Here is an 18,045-nt window from a genome sequence, read left to right as displayed (position 1 = left end):
TCCCAAAATGTAAAAATGATTTAAGTTGTAATTTAAAATGTTTTTTTCTCCAATTCTGTCAAATGATGTAACCTATCTAATCTCTATGATTTCAGGTTTCAATCATTAACTCTACAGATATGACTTTTATTCAGAATTTCACTGGCGAACAGGTGAATACCTTTAAAATCAAACAATGTCACTCGGTACTAATAGTAAATTGCAATATCCATATCATTTGTTCGTTCACAAAATAAATGTTCAGGGGACCTACTATGTGCTGGAAACCGTTCTAGTCACTGGGAATATAACCATGCATCAGACAGACAAGATCCCAGCTCTCATGCATCAGTGTCACTAACTACTGGGATCTGAGAATAATTCTGTTATGTTGTAGACCCGTATGTAGTATGCCTGATGGTGAGCTCCTATGAGAAGACACAGGCTTCTCTTCTCATCGGCTGCACTGCATCAGTCGGAGACAATGGGTCTGTGCTGTGACTCCCTTCCTCACTGTAACTAGAGCCCTCCCCCATCCCAACATTATTTGGAGGTCAACAAGCTATCTGGTTCTGGTCCCTGCCGCCCAGGGACTGGCCGAAGTCTTATGAATGGGGCAAGTGCCCGTCATTCTCCTAACCTAATGTGGCCTGAGGTCATACTTTATCTACCACTCTGAGTTTTCCAGGGTATTGTGACCTGTTGAAATTTGCCACATATCTTTAAACAATGATTGTGGTATGGCCATCAAAGGGAGCCAGTTGTTACTTGAATCAGTTTCTCTGGGCAACCCATATTCTCTCCTAACCAGAAACCCACACTACTGAACTTCTAGGAAGCCTCACATCCGAATCTGGCCAAGTTTCATCTTGACCTTCTGAATCATGGTTTAGGATCCTTAGATGCTCCACTCTTAGCTAGAGATGTAGGTTTGGGATAATATATTGTTAGCAATTTTTATTAATAGAGTTTTCTATTGAACACAGCATTTTTTACATCCCCTCCTCCCCCAATAGGGCTTTGGTCTATCCATTACTCTGCAATTTTCAACAAAGCATTTAACAATGTCCCTCATGACACTCTTGTGGTAAATATGGAGAAGTAAAGCGTAAAGCCGGGACAATAGTGAAGTTGGATGAACTTAAAAAGTTGGAACTATTCTCAAGTGATGGTAATTAATGGTTTATTGAAAATCTGGCAAGACTTCTCTTTTGTCCAGATCTGTTTCACATTTTTATCATTAGAAGCTCTTTAAACATTATTAAATTTGGCCTTTCTATAACTTCTTGTCCTCAATACCACCTAGTTCTTCAGTCTTGAACCTCAACATTTAATGCATAAATGATGAAATTCCTCTGAGTGAAGGCCACACAATGCCACACCAGAAATAAGAATTTCACTGTATATGTTTGGAATAGAGAAGAGAGGTGGGAGAACTGAATCATTATTGCACAGTTAACTCATGCATTCATTACCTCTGCAAAGAGCATTTGGCACCTGGCAACTATATCTTAGTCTTCAGAATACTATAATAAAAATGCCATAGATTGTGTGGCTAAAAAAACCCAAACATTTATTTCTCACAGTTCTGGAAGGCTGGAAAGCCCAGGATCAAAAGGTAAGCAGATTCAGTATCTGGTGAGAGTTGGCTTTCTGATTCATATAGATCGCCATCTTCTTGGGTCCTCCCATGGTGGAAGGAGGGCTAGACAGCTCTCTGGGGTGTCTTTTGTAAGGGCACTAACCCCATTCATAAGGACTCCACCCTCATGACCTAATCACTTCCCAAAGGCCCCATCTCCTACTACCATTATATTGAGGGTTAGGATCAATATTTGAATTTGGGGGAAGGGAAGGACACAAACATTCAGTCTATAGCAACTGTATATGTTTGGAGTAGAGAAAAGAGGTGGGAGAATTTAATTATCACATGACACTTGTTAACTCACGTATTTATTCCCTCTACAAAGAGTATCTGGCACCTGGCACCCACTCTGAGCTGGACCCTGGTCAGGCAGTGCAGACAGAAGCATGAACAACACAGACCAAAGTCTCTGCCTTCTGTGTAGGACACTTTCCAGTGGATTGTAGACTGATTACATTAGAAGATGATGGGAGGCTAAGTCAGCTAAAGCACTGGATGCTAAAACATGGAAACAAAACATCTCGACAAGTTCAAACATGATCTGATTCTGAAAGATGATAAATGTTGAAAACATAACTTGAAGAACAAAAACTTAAGAGCTAGAATGTGGCTCCCTAGTGATTCTCAGAAGAGACTCAGAAACCTTAGTTGACAATAAACTCAATATGAATTGATACTGAGACATGGTTTCCCTTGAAATTAAAACCTTTCAATGATATAAAGACTCCAAGTGTAAATCCTATTTAACTCTTCTCTGGGCAGTGCGTTCATGGAGTATCATCTTTTCTTTGGTACCACATGTGGTATCTCCAAGAAAGAGAGGCCACTATGGTGAGCCAGCTACAAATATTTCCATATGAAATTTCATATGGAAGTGGAATTAGATTTATTATTTGAGGTTCAAGATTCAGAACTAAATAGGATTAAGCACTAGAAGTTATAGAAGGGCCAATTTTAGCAAAGAAAATTCTAATAATTGTGTCCACAAATTGAATGGGCTGATTGTTGAATATCCACAGAGGATGGCCAATCTGATGTCAGGGGTATTGGGGGGAAATTATGCATGGGGTCAGACTGAATGACTTTAAGACTCTGTCCATGTCCAGGAGTCCATGAATGTAATGCAGAAGTCTGCTCCAGTGAGAGTCATCCTTCAGGAAAACATGAGAGAGGACTATAAAAATTATTTTTGAACATAAACTATGTCATCTTATGGTTTTCCCTTGCAGATGGCATCTTATTTTGGATATACGGTCACAGTGTCAGATGTGAACAATGATGGGTAAGTTTATAAGAACTTCCTCACTCACCATATGTTATATTCATCCACAAAGATGTATTTTTTTTCCTTCATGAAATAGATCCTTCCATACTTCCTCAACAAGATAGAGGCTCTCTTGTTTTAATTGTTTTTTGGTTCAGGGCAAGAGGATACATCTACTAAAGAATGCTATCATCCTATTTTATGCCATTACGGAGATTTTCCACATCTGCCACTTCCAGAAAAGGACTGTTTTACTTAGTTTTATCTTTACTTTAAGGAACTGAATAGTCCTTGGCCATTTGAAATCCAAAGCCATTAAAGCATTTGCTCATCTGTCTCTATTTACACTTACTTAGCATGTGATACATTCATAAACCATTTGCACATAAATAAACATTTTTTTTCTCCTGACATTGCTTTAACTAACATACTAGTAATGCTGGAGAAAATGAAATAATAATGTGAGCTCTACGATGTATGCCAGTAGATTACAATTGAGCTTGGACCAAACACCATGATAAATTATGGTTGTGTTTTAAGTCATTCCTTAAAAACAAACTATTTTTAAATATCTCTCTGGTTCACTAGAACCACCTAACTGATAGATAAAACAAATGATTAAATAAGATACCCAATACATTGAGATAAACTGATTAGCCATCCAATAAATATCATTGGAGCACATACTGTGTGTCAGCCATTGTTCTTAGTGCCCAGCATATAGTGGCAAATAAGGCAAAAGAGATCTCTGCTCTCAGGGAGTTCACATTTTTATAAAAAATCAAATACCTGCAGAATCCTAACTATGTTCCAGGATCTGGACTACGCAAGCACTTTAGATACGTTATTGATAGACAGCTATGATCTTCATATAGATAAAAATGTAGTTTATATATTATGGTGGCATAAGACTGGAGATAAAGTTAGTCAATTTTACACCTTTTGGAAAAAATCTTTTTTTTAAGATTTTATTTACTTATTTGAGAGAGAGAGAGCACGAGTGGGGGAGGAGCAGAGGAAAGGGACAAGTGGACTTTGCACTGAGAGCAGAGCCCGACGCAGGGCTCAATCCCACAATCCTGAGATCATGACCTGAGTTTAAATCAAGTGTCAGACACTTAACCAACTGAGCCGCCCAGGGACCCCTGGGAAATATCTTTTTTATTATTCTTCCATTTAACATATATTTCTTGAGCATCTACTATACACCAGCACTGTTCTAGTCACTGGGACATAGCAGAGAACAGAACAGACACCTGTACCCTCACAGAGACCATACTAGAGGTGGAGAGTTGGGGACCACAGACGAAAAGTAAGTCAGTCAAGTAAAGCATATTTAGATGGTGACGAATACCAGCTAGGAATAAAAAAAATGGAAGGGCTGAAACCAAGATGTCCTTCAGTGGGTAAATCTATGTTTGGACAATGGAATATTGTTCAATGCTAAAAAGAAATGAGCTGTCAAGCATGAAAAGACATGGAGGAAGCTTAATTGCATATAATGAAGTGAAAGAAGCCAATCTGAGAAGGTTACACAGGATATGATTCCAACTCTATGACATCCTGGAAAAGGCAACACCACGGACACGGTAAACGGATCAGGGGTTGCCGGAGGCCAGTGGGGAGAGGAGTGATGAACAGGCACAGAGGACTTTTAAGGCAGTGAAGCTACTCTGTACGACACTACAATGGTGGATCCGTGTCGTTACACATTTGTCCAGACCCATGGGATGTCCAACGCCAGGACTGACCCTAATGTAAACCATGGACTCTGGGTGATGTTGTGTCACTGAAGGCTCATCGATCGTAACACATGCACCGCGCTGGTGGGAGATATTGAAAGTGGGGTAGGCTTTGCCTGTGGCAGCAGGGGTATATGGGAACTCTCTGTACTTTCTGCTGGAGTTTGTTTTGAACCTAAAACTTCTCTCAAAGAGAGTCTATTAATTAAACTTACAAAAGCAAAACAGAAGTGGGGTAGAAAATATGGGGAGGGTTGTGACTTTAAATGGGGTCGATAGGGAAGGCCTTGGTGTTAAGGTTGAGGAAAGTTGAGGAACGATCTGCAGGAAGTGGGGTCCATGGGAGCTGTTGGAAGCCCAAGGATGTCAAAGAGGCTTGGGGAGGAGGCAGAGGGGCGCAGGATCACAAAGGTTTGTGAGCCACTGCATTTATAAATGGTCCTGCCCAGTGCCGCATAGGATCTGATATGGGTAGAATGAGTGTTTCCAAGAAAGACACGTCTCATGAGCCGCTGGAGGATACTAAGCAAGGGAATGGCCTACTCCAGCGTTGGTTTCAGCAGACATGCTGTGTCTGTTGGGTCTCCTCAGCCCTGAGGCCCCTGGGAGCCCACTGCCAGCTGAGACAGGACAGCACCCAGGGCCAGAGCAACAGCAGTGGCTGGAAACTGTAGTGGCTGCCCTCTGGAGAGATTCTGAAAGTAAGTGTATTTGAATGGCAATCTTATCCTGGAAACAAGTCACTGAAAATTAAATTGCCTTCATCTCCAACTGAGTTGTGAAAAGAATGTAACAATTAGGGCCGCCCTTTCTTAATTTCCAACCTAAATGGACTGGATTTGTTATCAGCACCTTTTAGTAATCTGGAAAAAAAAGGGGGGGGCAGGTGGCTGAAGAAGAACTCGAGTCCAAAACATGGTGTGCTGTCCCAATTGAGGAAGCCCACGCTTTAGTAAAAAGAACAACAACAAAAATCCCATGATGGCCTTTGGGATATGCACAGACACATTTCTTTCAACAGATGGTGACACAACAAACACAACCTCCCCCGCTCCCCCTCCAGGGGAGCCAGCAATGCTCAATAGGGCCCAGATGAACTCAGTGTGTGCCATTCCTCTCCTTCACTCTGCCCTGAATCCTTTCAGCTTTCCCCCAGTTCAACACTATGCCCTGCAGGGCACTGCCTGCTTCCTAGAGACACGTTCATTCCAGTCCATAGCAAAGCTCTGTGACATTTACAGAACTTTTTTTTTTTTTTGCCATATTAAGAAAAGAACAAGAACACTTGTGAGAAAAGGATCTCTTTGGTCTCCTCCTGATCAAAACAACATGGTAGTAACAAACACAGGAATTTTCCAGGGATAATTTGTTCTTTCTTGATGTTCTTAAAAATTGCTGTTATTATAATTGCATTATTTCTTTTTTATTAGGCAGTATATTCTCAATTCTTTAGACGGCATCAAAAAAATACATCCATTATTTTAATATTGCCATTCTTTTCTTTTTTAAGATTTATTTATTTATTTGAGAGAGAGAGCAGGGGGAGGGGAAGAGGGAGAGGAGAGGGGGAAAGAATCTCAAGCAGACTCCATGACCCTGAGACGGTGACCCGAGCCGAAATCAAGAGTCGGACACTTAAACAACTGGGCCAGCCAGGCACCCCTTAATATTCCCATTCTGAACATGCCCATAGATTCTCAGTCTGTGTGTAATTTGCCGTTCTTAGTTACTGTCACGCAATGTAAATTCAAGGCCCTGTTATAAATGAGTAAGCTATAGAGGCCATTGAGAACCTTTCATCCCAAATACAGACAGACAACTCACATGAAGTCTGAGATTGCAATAATGAAGATATAATTTGCCGTCATCTTTACAGCACCTGTGTTTCGAGAAAAATTGCTTGATACCGTTGGCTTTCAAATAGACATCTTGTGTGTCTAGGTTTATACTTGATCCCAAGATGGAGGTTCTGGAAACCATTAATAGTAGTGACAGCAGCGTCCTCACCTCCCTGGGTGGGTATGTGTCCCCAGGGCAGGTGCAGAACACCCCATCAGAGCAAAGACATAACCTGAAGTCCCTCAGCAATCTTAGCAGAACCAGAAAAGAAAGGCAGCAAATGATGCGTGTGCCAGTGACTTTTCTCAAGCGCCTGTGATGGCTCCAAGTCAGAACACATGTGGCCTCATTTTGAGAAAGATTGTTTTGTCATTCTAACTCCTGATAAGATTTCTAGCAGAGATCCGAAGGTTGCATGGGATTTACAGGAAAACGAATCCCTGTATCAAATAAAGTTTTCCTGGATATTAAATATGTGGTCTCCGCAAATTCTTAGTCCTTTCAAATGCAGAAATCTCTATTCTCCACTGAAACTATTGGAAAACCTAATATTGCTTTAAGCAACAAAATTTTGTCATGCATGAGTAGCAGACAATGTTTTTTCCCTCTCAAAGTGACTTCATGGGATGATCCAAACTACAATCCAGTAAAGCTATCTAAAATTCACCCGTGAAGAAACAGACACAAAAGCTCAGCAACTTGCCCAAGATTACACACTAATTAGACAAAGGTCTTGATTAGATCCCAGACCTTCTGCTGATTTACCCAACAGTATTTTTCTCACTACAGAGAACTCTATACTAAGCTCTATACTGAGCTCTATAAAATAGCTGGCAGGATAAAATTGATATAATTTCAGTGTGCAAGGACTTAGAATCTATAAAAACTAGGAACTTCCAATGTCATAAGTGAGTAAAATGGCATGCCTCTCACTTACTTTCAAAAAGCTGGGAAATTAGTGTCTTTGTCACTGAAACCATCCATGACCTGTGGTTTAATCCCACAGAATACGTGGCGTCCTAACTTCTGGACCATGACCAATCAACTAGGCACGTATTGCATGGAGCACTGGGTGTTACACGCAAACAACGAATCATGGAACACTACATCAAAAACTAATGATGTGCTGCATGGTGACTAACATAAGAAAAAAACTATGTATGTTTAAGGTGTAGAACATGTTCTGATAGACATATGTGCAGTGCAGTGATCGCTATGTTCAAGCTACTGAGCATATCCATCTATGGGATCCGTCTATTCCTCCAGCTGTGCAGTCCCTCTATTACATAGTCACCGTGTGTGACTACTGTGTGCGCGTGCGTGCGTGTGTGTGGTGGTGGCACTAGACATCTACTCTATTAGCATATTTCCAGTCTACAATACAGTGTTATTAACTGTAGTCAGCATGATGTACACTAGATCTCTAGAACTTACACACCCTATGTTCCTCCGACTTCGTACCCTTTGACCGACATCCCCCCTTTGCCCCACCTTCCCCACCTCTGGTCACCACGGTTCTAATTTCTGCTTCTATGAATTTGACTGCTTCAGATTATATGTATGTGTGTTTAAGTGTTTTACTCTATTTTTTGGTAAGAATCTACATTCCTGTTTATTACGTGTGCATTTTATTAATTTCCATTATTTTTATAAGCAAGGTTGTACTTCCACTTTGTAAATATATAAAAGCACAATTTCAAAGTTATTTTCACCCAGAGAACTTTAAGATGGTCTTTAGTGATGCTAAAAACAGCTGATTCATGAGACAAAATTCAGTTATAGTTTTAGTGTCATGGCATATAAGAAAAAGCAGTCTGTGTGATTATATTAAAAATAGCCATACTGTGTGCATTTTACTGAGTCAGTAATGATTTATATATAATTTCATAGTCTATCACTCCTATGTATATATTTTTTTAATTCACAAAACCCTTTCCAGCTTTCCCAGCATTTATCAGTGATCAAGGAATCATCCGTGAGCATTAATCACCATTAGACTTCAGTATTAAAACTGAGATTTAATTCCCATTTTTTTACCCAAATTTCTAATTTTTCAATAGCCTTTTTTTCTTTAAGATTTTATTTATTTATTTGACAGAGAGAGACGGCCAGCTTAAGAGGGAACATAAGCAGGGGGAGTGGGAGAGGAAGAGGCAGGCTCCCAGCGGAGGAGCCTGATGCAGGGCTCGATCCCAGAATGCCGGGATCGTGCCCTGAGCTGAAGGCAGATGCTAAACGACTGCGCAACCCAGGCGCCCCAAGACCTACATCTTCTAAACCTTGGATTTGTGTGGATGCTATGCAGAGACTCAGAATAGGATTAAGAATATGACTTGACAGGGTGCCTGGGTAGCTCAGTTGGTTAAGCATCTGCCTTTTCTCAGGTCATGATCCCAGGGTCCTGGGATCGAGCCCCATGTAGGGCTCCCTGCTCAGCTTCTCCTTCTCCCTCTGTTCCTCCCCCCTGCTCATGATCTCTCTCTCTCTCTCTCTCATCAAATAAATGAATAAAATCTTAAAAAAAAAAAAAGATAGACCTTGCCTAGTTGATTGGTCATGGTTCAGAATTTAGGACTCCACATATCCTGTGGGATTAAACCAAACTCTCCCTTCTCCAGCCAAGAGATAATTAAGTACTTTTGTGCATGAGGTTACCTAGTGAACATTCTTTGACAGCGTATGTCATCTTCTCTACCCACTGTTCAACAAAAGCAAGGTCCCTGCAAATGCTCCAAAATCTGGACATCGGGGGAAGAAAAAACATTTCATTAAGTAGTGTTGACCAAATTAGTAAATGGTGGACATTTTTCCCGATACTTTTTTTATTTAAAAAAGTCTCCAGATAATGTGAGTGACTCCAGAAGTTTAGGCCAAATGGTGGTGTGTGTGCTGGTTGGTGGTTGATATTGTCAAGCTTATGACTGTTTTGAAAATATAAACAAGCTGGTGAAATTAACTTTAGTTTAGTTATCTTAAGATAGCCAGAGCTATAAACTCTGCCAATGTAAACTGTTAGGAATTTCTGGACAAACTTAACAAAGGGAGATGGAATTTTTCATCTTGAGCCTAAGCAAGCAAATTGGGTTTTTTTCTTATGGCTTTTGAAACTTACAGTATTTATACTATTTCAGAAACTCACAGAATTACAATTTAATCAATTGGATTTTTTTTTTTTTTTGCCTCTGCAGGGCCCTGAGGAATTAAATTTCAAGAGGTTTTTAGCAGTTTGTTAACTTGAGAACATTTTAGAGAAAATTTATTTGAAGGGATTCAGCTTTGGGTAATTATGTTTTTACCCTAGATTTAGCCTAAGTATGTGTTCTCACATACAGGTTTTACTATTATGATTGAAACAAGTAGAAAATCCAGAAAACTAAAACAGAAAGAAGTTGTAAACTGAAATTGATTTCTATAATATAAATGATCAGCTCTGTTAGTTCTTGCCCACCATAAAACAATTCAGCAGATATCAACTCTAGTATGAAGTCTACTCATCTGCATTCTGTTAATAAATAACCATGTTCCAGAATTAATTATGGGCATTAACATGCAATATCTACTATTGGGAAAAAAGAAACATTGAAAAGTTTATATGTGAAACCAACATATTAACATCATTTGACTCAGAAAACTTGAATCTAGATTCTTCATATTGAATATTCTTATTTCTGAGTCCTCTCTGTCTCATTCTTTATCACTATTTATGCTTTGATTTTAGGAAAATATTTATAATGTTTCTGTCTCAAACAACATGTGAAGGATGAGAAATCGAACCTTGTTTTGCATTATATTATCAGGGCAGATTTAAACATAAAAAGAGACCCAAAACCTGTGTGTATGTTACCTAGAGATTTTTTTTTAATTGTGCTTAAATATTAGACATTTTGGATAAACTGAAACCTAGTATATATATCCTTTTTTGAAGTGCCTTTACATTGTAATTCAGATCTCGTCCAAACCACCAACATGACCCAAACAGAGAGAATAGATTTTACTGAAAACCTCATCATTAGTAGTAGTAATATTTGTTCATCATTATTTTTTTGATTACAAAACCACACAGGCTCGTTGATCTATATATATTCTCTTAGACTGGTACCCAACCTATTACACAACTACATAACAGAAAGTCAATGAAAAATATCTTTACTAATAAAATATTTTAAAACTTTAAAGTCGGATTGGGCACATTCAAAACCAGGATTTGGCTAATTAATTTTGAAACAGTCCAATAGCATCCATAGCCTACTGCAATGGTTTTTCAGGGATTTTTTTTTTTTTTTTTTTTGCCCTGTGGTCCATAATAAGAAATAAATTTGACATTGCAACCCGGCACACACACATAGAACTGAAACAAAAGTTTCACAGAAAAATATTTACCCTCATGTAATGTATTCATTCTATTTTCCGTTCTTTTCTATTTCATTTTTTAAAATTGCTTGTCAAGACCCATTGGATTGATTTCACAATCCACTAGTGTGCTGCAAACCAAGATTTAAAAACATCAGCCTAAACAATAATATGTATTGTGGCTCTTAAGTAGTATTGCTATAATAAAATAATATTGACACTAAGTGCAAAGTATTCTATAAAGCACATTGTACCAATTAAATCCAAGACAGTTATTGTCTTCCAACCTTATGCGAAACACAATTATAAATTAAAAACAAATGTCTTTCTCTGTTTTTATGGCATTTAGAACATTTTAGAAGACTTACACTTAAATATCTAGGGAAATATATTTCTAACAAAATAAATCAATGCTGTCATAATACTCTGAGAATCCAAAGGTTCCGCGGATGTGCTAGGCTCTCACAATGATGGGTCTAGTAATTTTCCATTTCTAGAACTCCGTGTTGGCAGTGAGAAATGTAGAGAGCAAACCAAGTCAGTCCCGCATCGTGTTTGCACCCTTGGGGACCAATTATATGGCTTGTTCCTTCTTTATAGAAGGAGAAAATGGCCCCACTCCATCACTACAGTAGAGACCAGTGATTTCAGACATCTTTGAAGTACAAGGTAGCAACATACACAACTGGGTGTTTAACAAATGCTTCTTCATGCTGGCAATAATTATAACAGAAAGAGAAGCAACCAGGCTCCTGTGAGGGAAGGCCAGAGGCTAAAATAGCTCCAGTCCTTGCTCTCCTCCGGTCCTGGAGCACAGCAGGATGGCAAGGAATGGGACTTTTTTTTTTAATCAAGTTACTTGTAACATTTTTAAGAAAATGTTTTACCTAAGCATAGCAATCCAACTTAGGTTCTGGAATTTGAGATCAAAATAATGTCCATTCCTATTTACCCATCCCCCTACCTACCTCCAGGAATGCACTTGTCACGGTGAGCCCCAGGTGGTGGATGGAAGTGTTGCATCACTATATTGTACACCTGAAACTAACAAAGCACTGTACGTTATCAATATTGGAATTAAAATAAAAATTTTTTTAATTTTAATTTTTTCATTATATTATGTTAGTCACCATACAGTACATCCCTGGTTTCTGATGTAAAGTTCGATGATTCATTAGTTGTGTATAACACCCAATGCACCATGCAGTATGTGCCCTCCTTACTACCCATCACCAGTCTATCCCATTCCCCCACCCCCCTCCCCTCTGAAGCCCTCAGTTTGTTTCTCAGAGTCCATAGTCTCTCATGCCTCATTCCCACTTCTGATTACGCCCCCTTTCTTTATCCCTTTCTCCCCCTACCAATCTTCCTAGTTCTTATGTTCCATAGATGAGAGAAATCATATAATTGTCTTTCTCTGCTTGACTTATTTCACTTAGCATTATCTCCTCCAGTGCCGTCCATGTTGCAGCAAATGTTGAGAATTCGTTCTTTCTGATAGCTGAGTAATATTCCATTGTATATATGGACCACAGCTTCTTAATCCAGTCATCTGTTGAAGNAGTCCATAGTCTCTCATGTTTCATTCCCCCTTCTGATTACCCCCCTTTTCTTTATCCCTTTCTTCCCCTACCGATCCTCCTAGTTCTTATGTTCCATAGATGAGAGAAATCATATGATAATTGTCTTTCTCTGCTTGACTTATTTCACTTAGCATTATCTCCTCCAGTGCCGTCCATGTTGCAGCAAATGTTGAGAATTCGTTCTTTCTGATAGCTGAGTAATATTCCATTGTATATATGGACCATAGCTTCTTAATCCAGTCATCTGTTGAAGGGCATCTCGGCTCTTTCCATGATTTAGCTATCGTGGACAATTCAGCTATGAACATTGGGGTGCATATGGCCCTTCTCTTTACTACGTCTGTATCTTTGGGGTAAACACCCAGTAGTGCAATGGCTGGGTCATAGGGTAGTTCAATTTTTAACTTTTTAAGGGACCTCCACACTGTTTTCCAGAGTGGCTGTACCAACTTGCATTCCCACCAACAATGTAGGAGGGATCCCCTTTCTCCACATCCTCTCCAACAATTGTTGTTTCTTGCCTTGTCTATCTTTGCCATTCTAACTGGCGTAAGGTGGTATCTCAGTGTGGTTTTGATTTGAATTTCCCTGATGGCTAATGATTTTGAACATTTTTTCATGTGTCTGTTAGCCATTTGTATGTCTTCATTGGAAAAGTGTCTGTTCATATCTTCTGCCCATTTTATGATTTGTTTATTTGTTTCTCGTGTATTGAGTTTGAGAAGTTCTTTGTAGATCTTGGATACCAGTCCTTTATCTGTGGTGTCCTTTGCAAATATATTCTCCCATTCCGTGGGCTGTCTCTTAGTTTTTTTGACTGTTTCCTTGGCTGTGCAGAAGCTCTTTATCCTGATAAAGTCCCATAAGTTCATTTTATCTTTTATTTCTCTTGCCTTTGGCGATGTGTCGTGAAAAAGGTTGCTCTGGCCGATGTCATAGAAGTTGTTGCCTATGTTCTCCTCTAGAATTTTGATGGATTCCTGTCTCACATTGAGGTCTTTCATCCATTTGGAGTTTATTTTTGTGTATGGTGTGAGAGAGTGGTCAAGTTTCATTCTTTTGCATGTAGCTGTCCAATTTTCCCAGCACCATTTATTGAAGAGACTGTCTTTTTTCCACCGGATGTTTTTTCCTGCTTTATCAAAGATTAGTTGCCCAAAGAGCCGAGGGTCCATTTCTGGGTTCTCTATTCTGTTCCATTGGTCCATGTGTCTGTTTTTGTGCCAGTACCATGCTGTCTTTGTGATCACAGCTTTGTAGTACAGCTCGAAATCCGGCATTGTGATGCCCCAGCTTTGTTTTTCCTTTTCAACAGTTCCTTGGCGATTCGGGGCCTTTTCTGTTTCCATACAAATTTAAGGACTATTTGTTCCAAGTTCTTTGAAAAATGTCATCGGTATTTTGATCGGGATAGCATTGAAAGTGTAGATTGCTCTGGGTAGCATGGACATGTTTAAAAAAGAAAAGAAAAAAAAATAGCCCTTCCTCAGGTCTATCTATAACCACCCCTCACTTCCTTCTTACAAATTGCCCAAGTAACGCTCAAAGTGTTTCTAGCTAGAAACCATGGGTTAGGTCTTCTGCTGTGGGAGACAAGGAAGAGGCTATCCTAGAAGTAGCTGGCAGTCCCAGACCATCTCAAAGTCACATTTCACCGTGTTTCTGGTCCTACAAGATAGGAGACGGAGAAGGGGGATGCATTTTCCCTTTTTAACAAGGATTCTTTCTGTTTACATTGCTAAGATGTAAAAATATTGTGTATTCTCTTCAATACCTGGGCCAGTGCCTTTATAATACCTATCATGTATTAAATATTATAGTATGACCTGTGTGTATGCGTGTGCATGCACATTTGGAAAGAAAGAGATGCAGAGAGAGACAGAGACAGAGATGGAGACAGACACCAAGGGAGCTCTTCAGTGATGTATACAATTAAGTGGCCTATTTCTACATTCACATTTTTTAGGTAACGTAACTTGTTCAATAGGAAACAGCTGGTTACTAAAAGGGCCAGGTTTTAAATCTAGATCAGTATAACGTCAAAACTCATGCTTTTCTCATATTGTCTAGACTCAGCTTACTCTTTCAATTATCTTTTTTTTTTTTTTGTAGGCTATATTTTTTTAGAGCAGTTTGGGTTTACGGGAAAATTGAGCAGGAATTGCGGAGAGTTCACATACATTCCCTCTCCCCTCCACCCTCAGTTTCTACTACACTAATATCTTGCGTTGGTGTGGTACATTTGTTCCAATCAACCCAACCATATTGATACGTTATTAACTAAAGTGCACAGCTTACATTAGGGTTCACTCTGTTACACATTCTGTGCACTTTTCCAAATGCATAATGTCAGGTATCCACGTACAGTGTCATGCAGAATACTTTCATTGCCCTAAAAACGCCCCGTACTCCATCTATTCATCCCTCTCCCCTCCCTTCACTCCTGCCAACTACTGATCTTTTTCGTTGTCTTTTCCAGAATGTTATAAACTTGGAATCCTCCAGTCTGCAGCCTTTTTAGACTAGCTCCTGTCACTTGGCAAAATGGGCTTAAAGTTCCTCTGTGTCATTTTGTGGCATATTCGTTCACTTCCTTTTTATCGCTAATATTCTGTTATATGTCGCTGGCACAGTTTATTTACCCTTTCATCTACGGAAGGGGATCTCGGTTGCTCCCTAATGACATATGATATCGAGAATCTTTTTATATGCTTATTTACTATCTATAAATCTTCTTTGATGAGGTGTCGGTTCAAATCTTTCGCCCAGTTTTTAATTGGGTTGTTTTCCTATTGTTTCTATTATATGTTATATACATTTAACATTGATTATATGTAACAACAATAATATATGTTATATAATATATAATAGTATATTTTATATGTTTACTGTTATGTATTATTATTATTGCTATTTCATATTATTAAGTTTTAAGAATTCTTCTTTGTATGGTTTGCTTTTCCAATTAAAATCATTGGCATCCCTCTAGCACAGAGCCCACCTTGACCACTCACTGATCCTGACTCTACTAAGAGACACTTGCTTTGGGCTCAGAGTGCTGCCACCTGGCAAGCCTGCCTCCAGAACTACCTGTCAGAATCCCACGCAGGTGCGATGCCATCTCCTCCATGAGCCTTTCTCAAAGTTCCAGCTCTCTCTCCTGTCTGGGGTCTCTAGGATTCAGTTTGAATTATTCGTATGCTATTTTTCACTCTGCCTTGTGTGTATGTAAATGAGTAGCAATTTGACCTTGCTTGTACATTCATTAGGAACAGGGTTGACCTAATAGTCATTGTATTCTTTGAATCACTTATCATGGTGTCTTAAATACAGTTGTTACACAGAATGTCTCTGGAATCATACGGGGAAATGGAGAATAGATGACCACTACAGGGAAGGCAAGAAGTTGGAGAGAGAGGCTGGTCAGAGTGTTGTTGGACTGTCTTGCAGATGTCTCAGACCTTAAAGGGGGTTTTGTGTTCTCAGTAACTGTCCCACCTCATCCCTGCCTTTCAGATGAATGGTAATATTTTTAGTTTAGTTGGCAAGTTTCTGCATGTTACCTAATCTATATATAAGCATAAAAGTCAAGTGCACATTTCTATTTATGCCTGAGGTCACTCTACGGACTGTTGCATCTCCCAAGATTGGGGTGTCTGCAGAGGTCATTAGTATTGATCAAATTATGAATTTTGGTTGATGTGACTTTTTCCAAAATTTCTAAAATAAAAATGATACATGCACACGTTTTTAAGAACTCAAATAGCTTAGAAGGCTCTGTTCTATTCCTCTTTGTGCCCATTGGCTCTGGGAAGGAAACACCTTTACCCACTTGGGTTTTGTTCTCCTGGTGGTTATATCTTAATCTCTAAATAATTTTGGATAGGCATTTGTTTCTTGAATTTTTTTCAACCTTAAAAATTATCTACTAGTTTCCTGCTATAATACCTACATTTATAAAGACTAACTATCAAGTCTTATTTGGGAGGAAAACTTTGTTTTCTGTCTTTCTAGGCAGTCCCACAACCCTCCCTGACCTCTGTTTTATTTAAGTGAAGGTAACAAGAGGACAGAAGAAGGCAAAATTTGTTTTAAACCTTATTCCTGCAAGAAAACTTCATAATTTAAGTGGATAATTCTGTTGCAGACAAACTCTAATCCACTTTGAGAAAAACCTTTTTTTAGATCTTTTTTGCTATGTTTTACTTGTATAGCTACATTTTCTGGAAATGCACTAAGAGGCTTTTGAAAAGGATGAAGTATCTGTGGCTTTCTTCAAGCAGTCATTGTAACACAGTTTTAAAGTTCAGCATACGGGAGCCCAGGTGGCTCAGTCGGTTAAGCATCCAGCTCTTGGTTTCAGCTCAGGTCATGATCTCACAGTGGTGAGATCGAGCCCCATGTCAGGCTCCCCACTCACTGTGATGTCTGTTTCGTCTCTCCCTCTCCCTATGCCCCTCCTCCCACTTGCATACGCTCTCTCAAATAAATAAACCTTTTTTTTTTTTAAGTTCAGGGGCACCTGAGTGGCTCTGTTGGTAAAGTGTCTGCCTTCCGCTCAGGTCATGGTCCCAGGGTCCTGGGATCAAGCCCCATGTGTGGCTCCCTATTCAGCGGGAGCTCACTTCTCCTTCCCCCACTTCCCCTGCTTGTGAGCTCTCTCTCTCTCTCTCTCTCAAATAAATAAATAAAATCTTAAAAAAAAAAAGTTCAGTGTAACAACTCTTATGTTCTTAAAACATTCTATCCCAGAGACATAGCAAAGCAATGAAAGAAATACGATGATTGTAAAATGTACCCTGGAAAAGGAAAAATACCAATGGAAATGTACTAATCGAGTTGATTAAAAGTGTACCCCAAAGAATCTCAGGTCTGCCAGTGCTCTGACCTTGCTCTTTGCTCCCTACAGAATGGATGACGTATTGATTGGGGCACCTCTCTTTATGGAACGCGAATCTGAGAGCAGCCCCAGAGAAGTAGGACAGGTTTACCTGTATTTGCAAGTGAGCGCGCTTGTCTTCAGGGACCCGCAGATCCTTGGAGGCACCGAGGTTTTCGGGAGATTCGGTAGTGCCGTGGCACACTTAGGAGACCTGAACCAAGATGGATACAATGGTAATTGATACCAATACATGGAAATCGTTTATTTGTTACAATTCATGTTACCGTTACACAAAGGAAACAATGACATCTTAAAAGTATTTCCAGTGGTGTGTGTGGTATGGTTACTATTATTGTTTTTAATAAATTATCAAAAACCTCAAGACAGTTTAAAGTTTATGTATGTGTCATGAAACAGCTCTTAATAAAGGCAGAGATTACTTTTAAAGTGATATTTGGATTTAGGGACTCAAAGAAAACTAGAGAACCTTCTATTATGTACAGAGTCAAGACAAACAAATACATGTTGACATATGGACAAGTATATTGCCTTGTGATTAACCCACATAGACTATGCATAGGTTATGCTGAATTTTATTTGGTCTGTAAACTTTAGCTTAAAGGCAACTTTGGTGTTTGCACTAAAGTAGTGTTAAATTCTTAGTTTAGGATTAGGATTCTTTAAGCTAAGAATTTATGAATGCCTTGCAAGTACCTTCTCAGAAAAACATGCAAGCTCACACAAAGCTTTGCATACATGTT

At 39.2% G+C, this 18,045-nt stretch overlaps 1 protein-coding gene across 2 annotated transcripts in view; it reads left to right on the top strand.

Moving 5' to 3' along the window:
* The window catches only part of ITGA8 (integrin subunit alpha 8), a 179,765-nt gene that overhangs the window by 48,904 nt on the left and 112,816 nt on the right, over positions 1-18,045 (top strand). For both annotated transcript variants that reach the window (XM_034643803.1, XM_002926627.4), the window contains exons 10-12: positions 96-152; positions 2,854-2,906; positions 17,312-17,517. In XM_034643803.1, coding sequence (XP_034499694.1) covers positions 96-152; positions 2,854-2,906; positions 17,312-17,517 — 316 coding nt within the window. The remainder of the gene's footprint in view (positions 1-95; positions 153-2,853; positions 2,907-17,311; positions 17,518-18,045) is intronic.

Source organism: Ailuropoda melanoleuca, chromosome 15, assembly GCF_002007445.2.
Source record: "Ailuropoda melanoleuca isolate Jingjing chromosome 15, ASM200744v2, whole genome shotgun sequence".
Classification (NCBI taxonomy): Eukaryota; Metazoa; Chordata; class Mammalia; order Carnivora; family Ursidae; genus Ailuropoda; species Ailuropoda melanoleuca.
The sequence above is the reverse complement of the archived record's forward strand: the minus strand, read 5'-3'. Positions and strand labels throughout refer to the sequence as shown.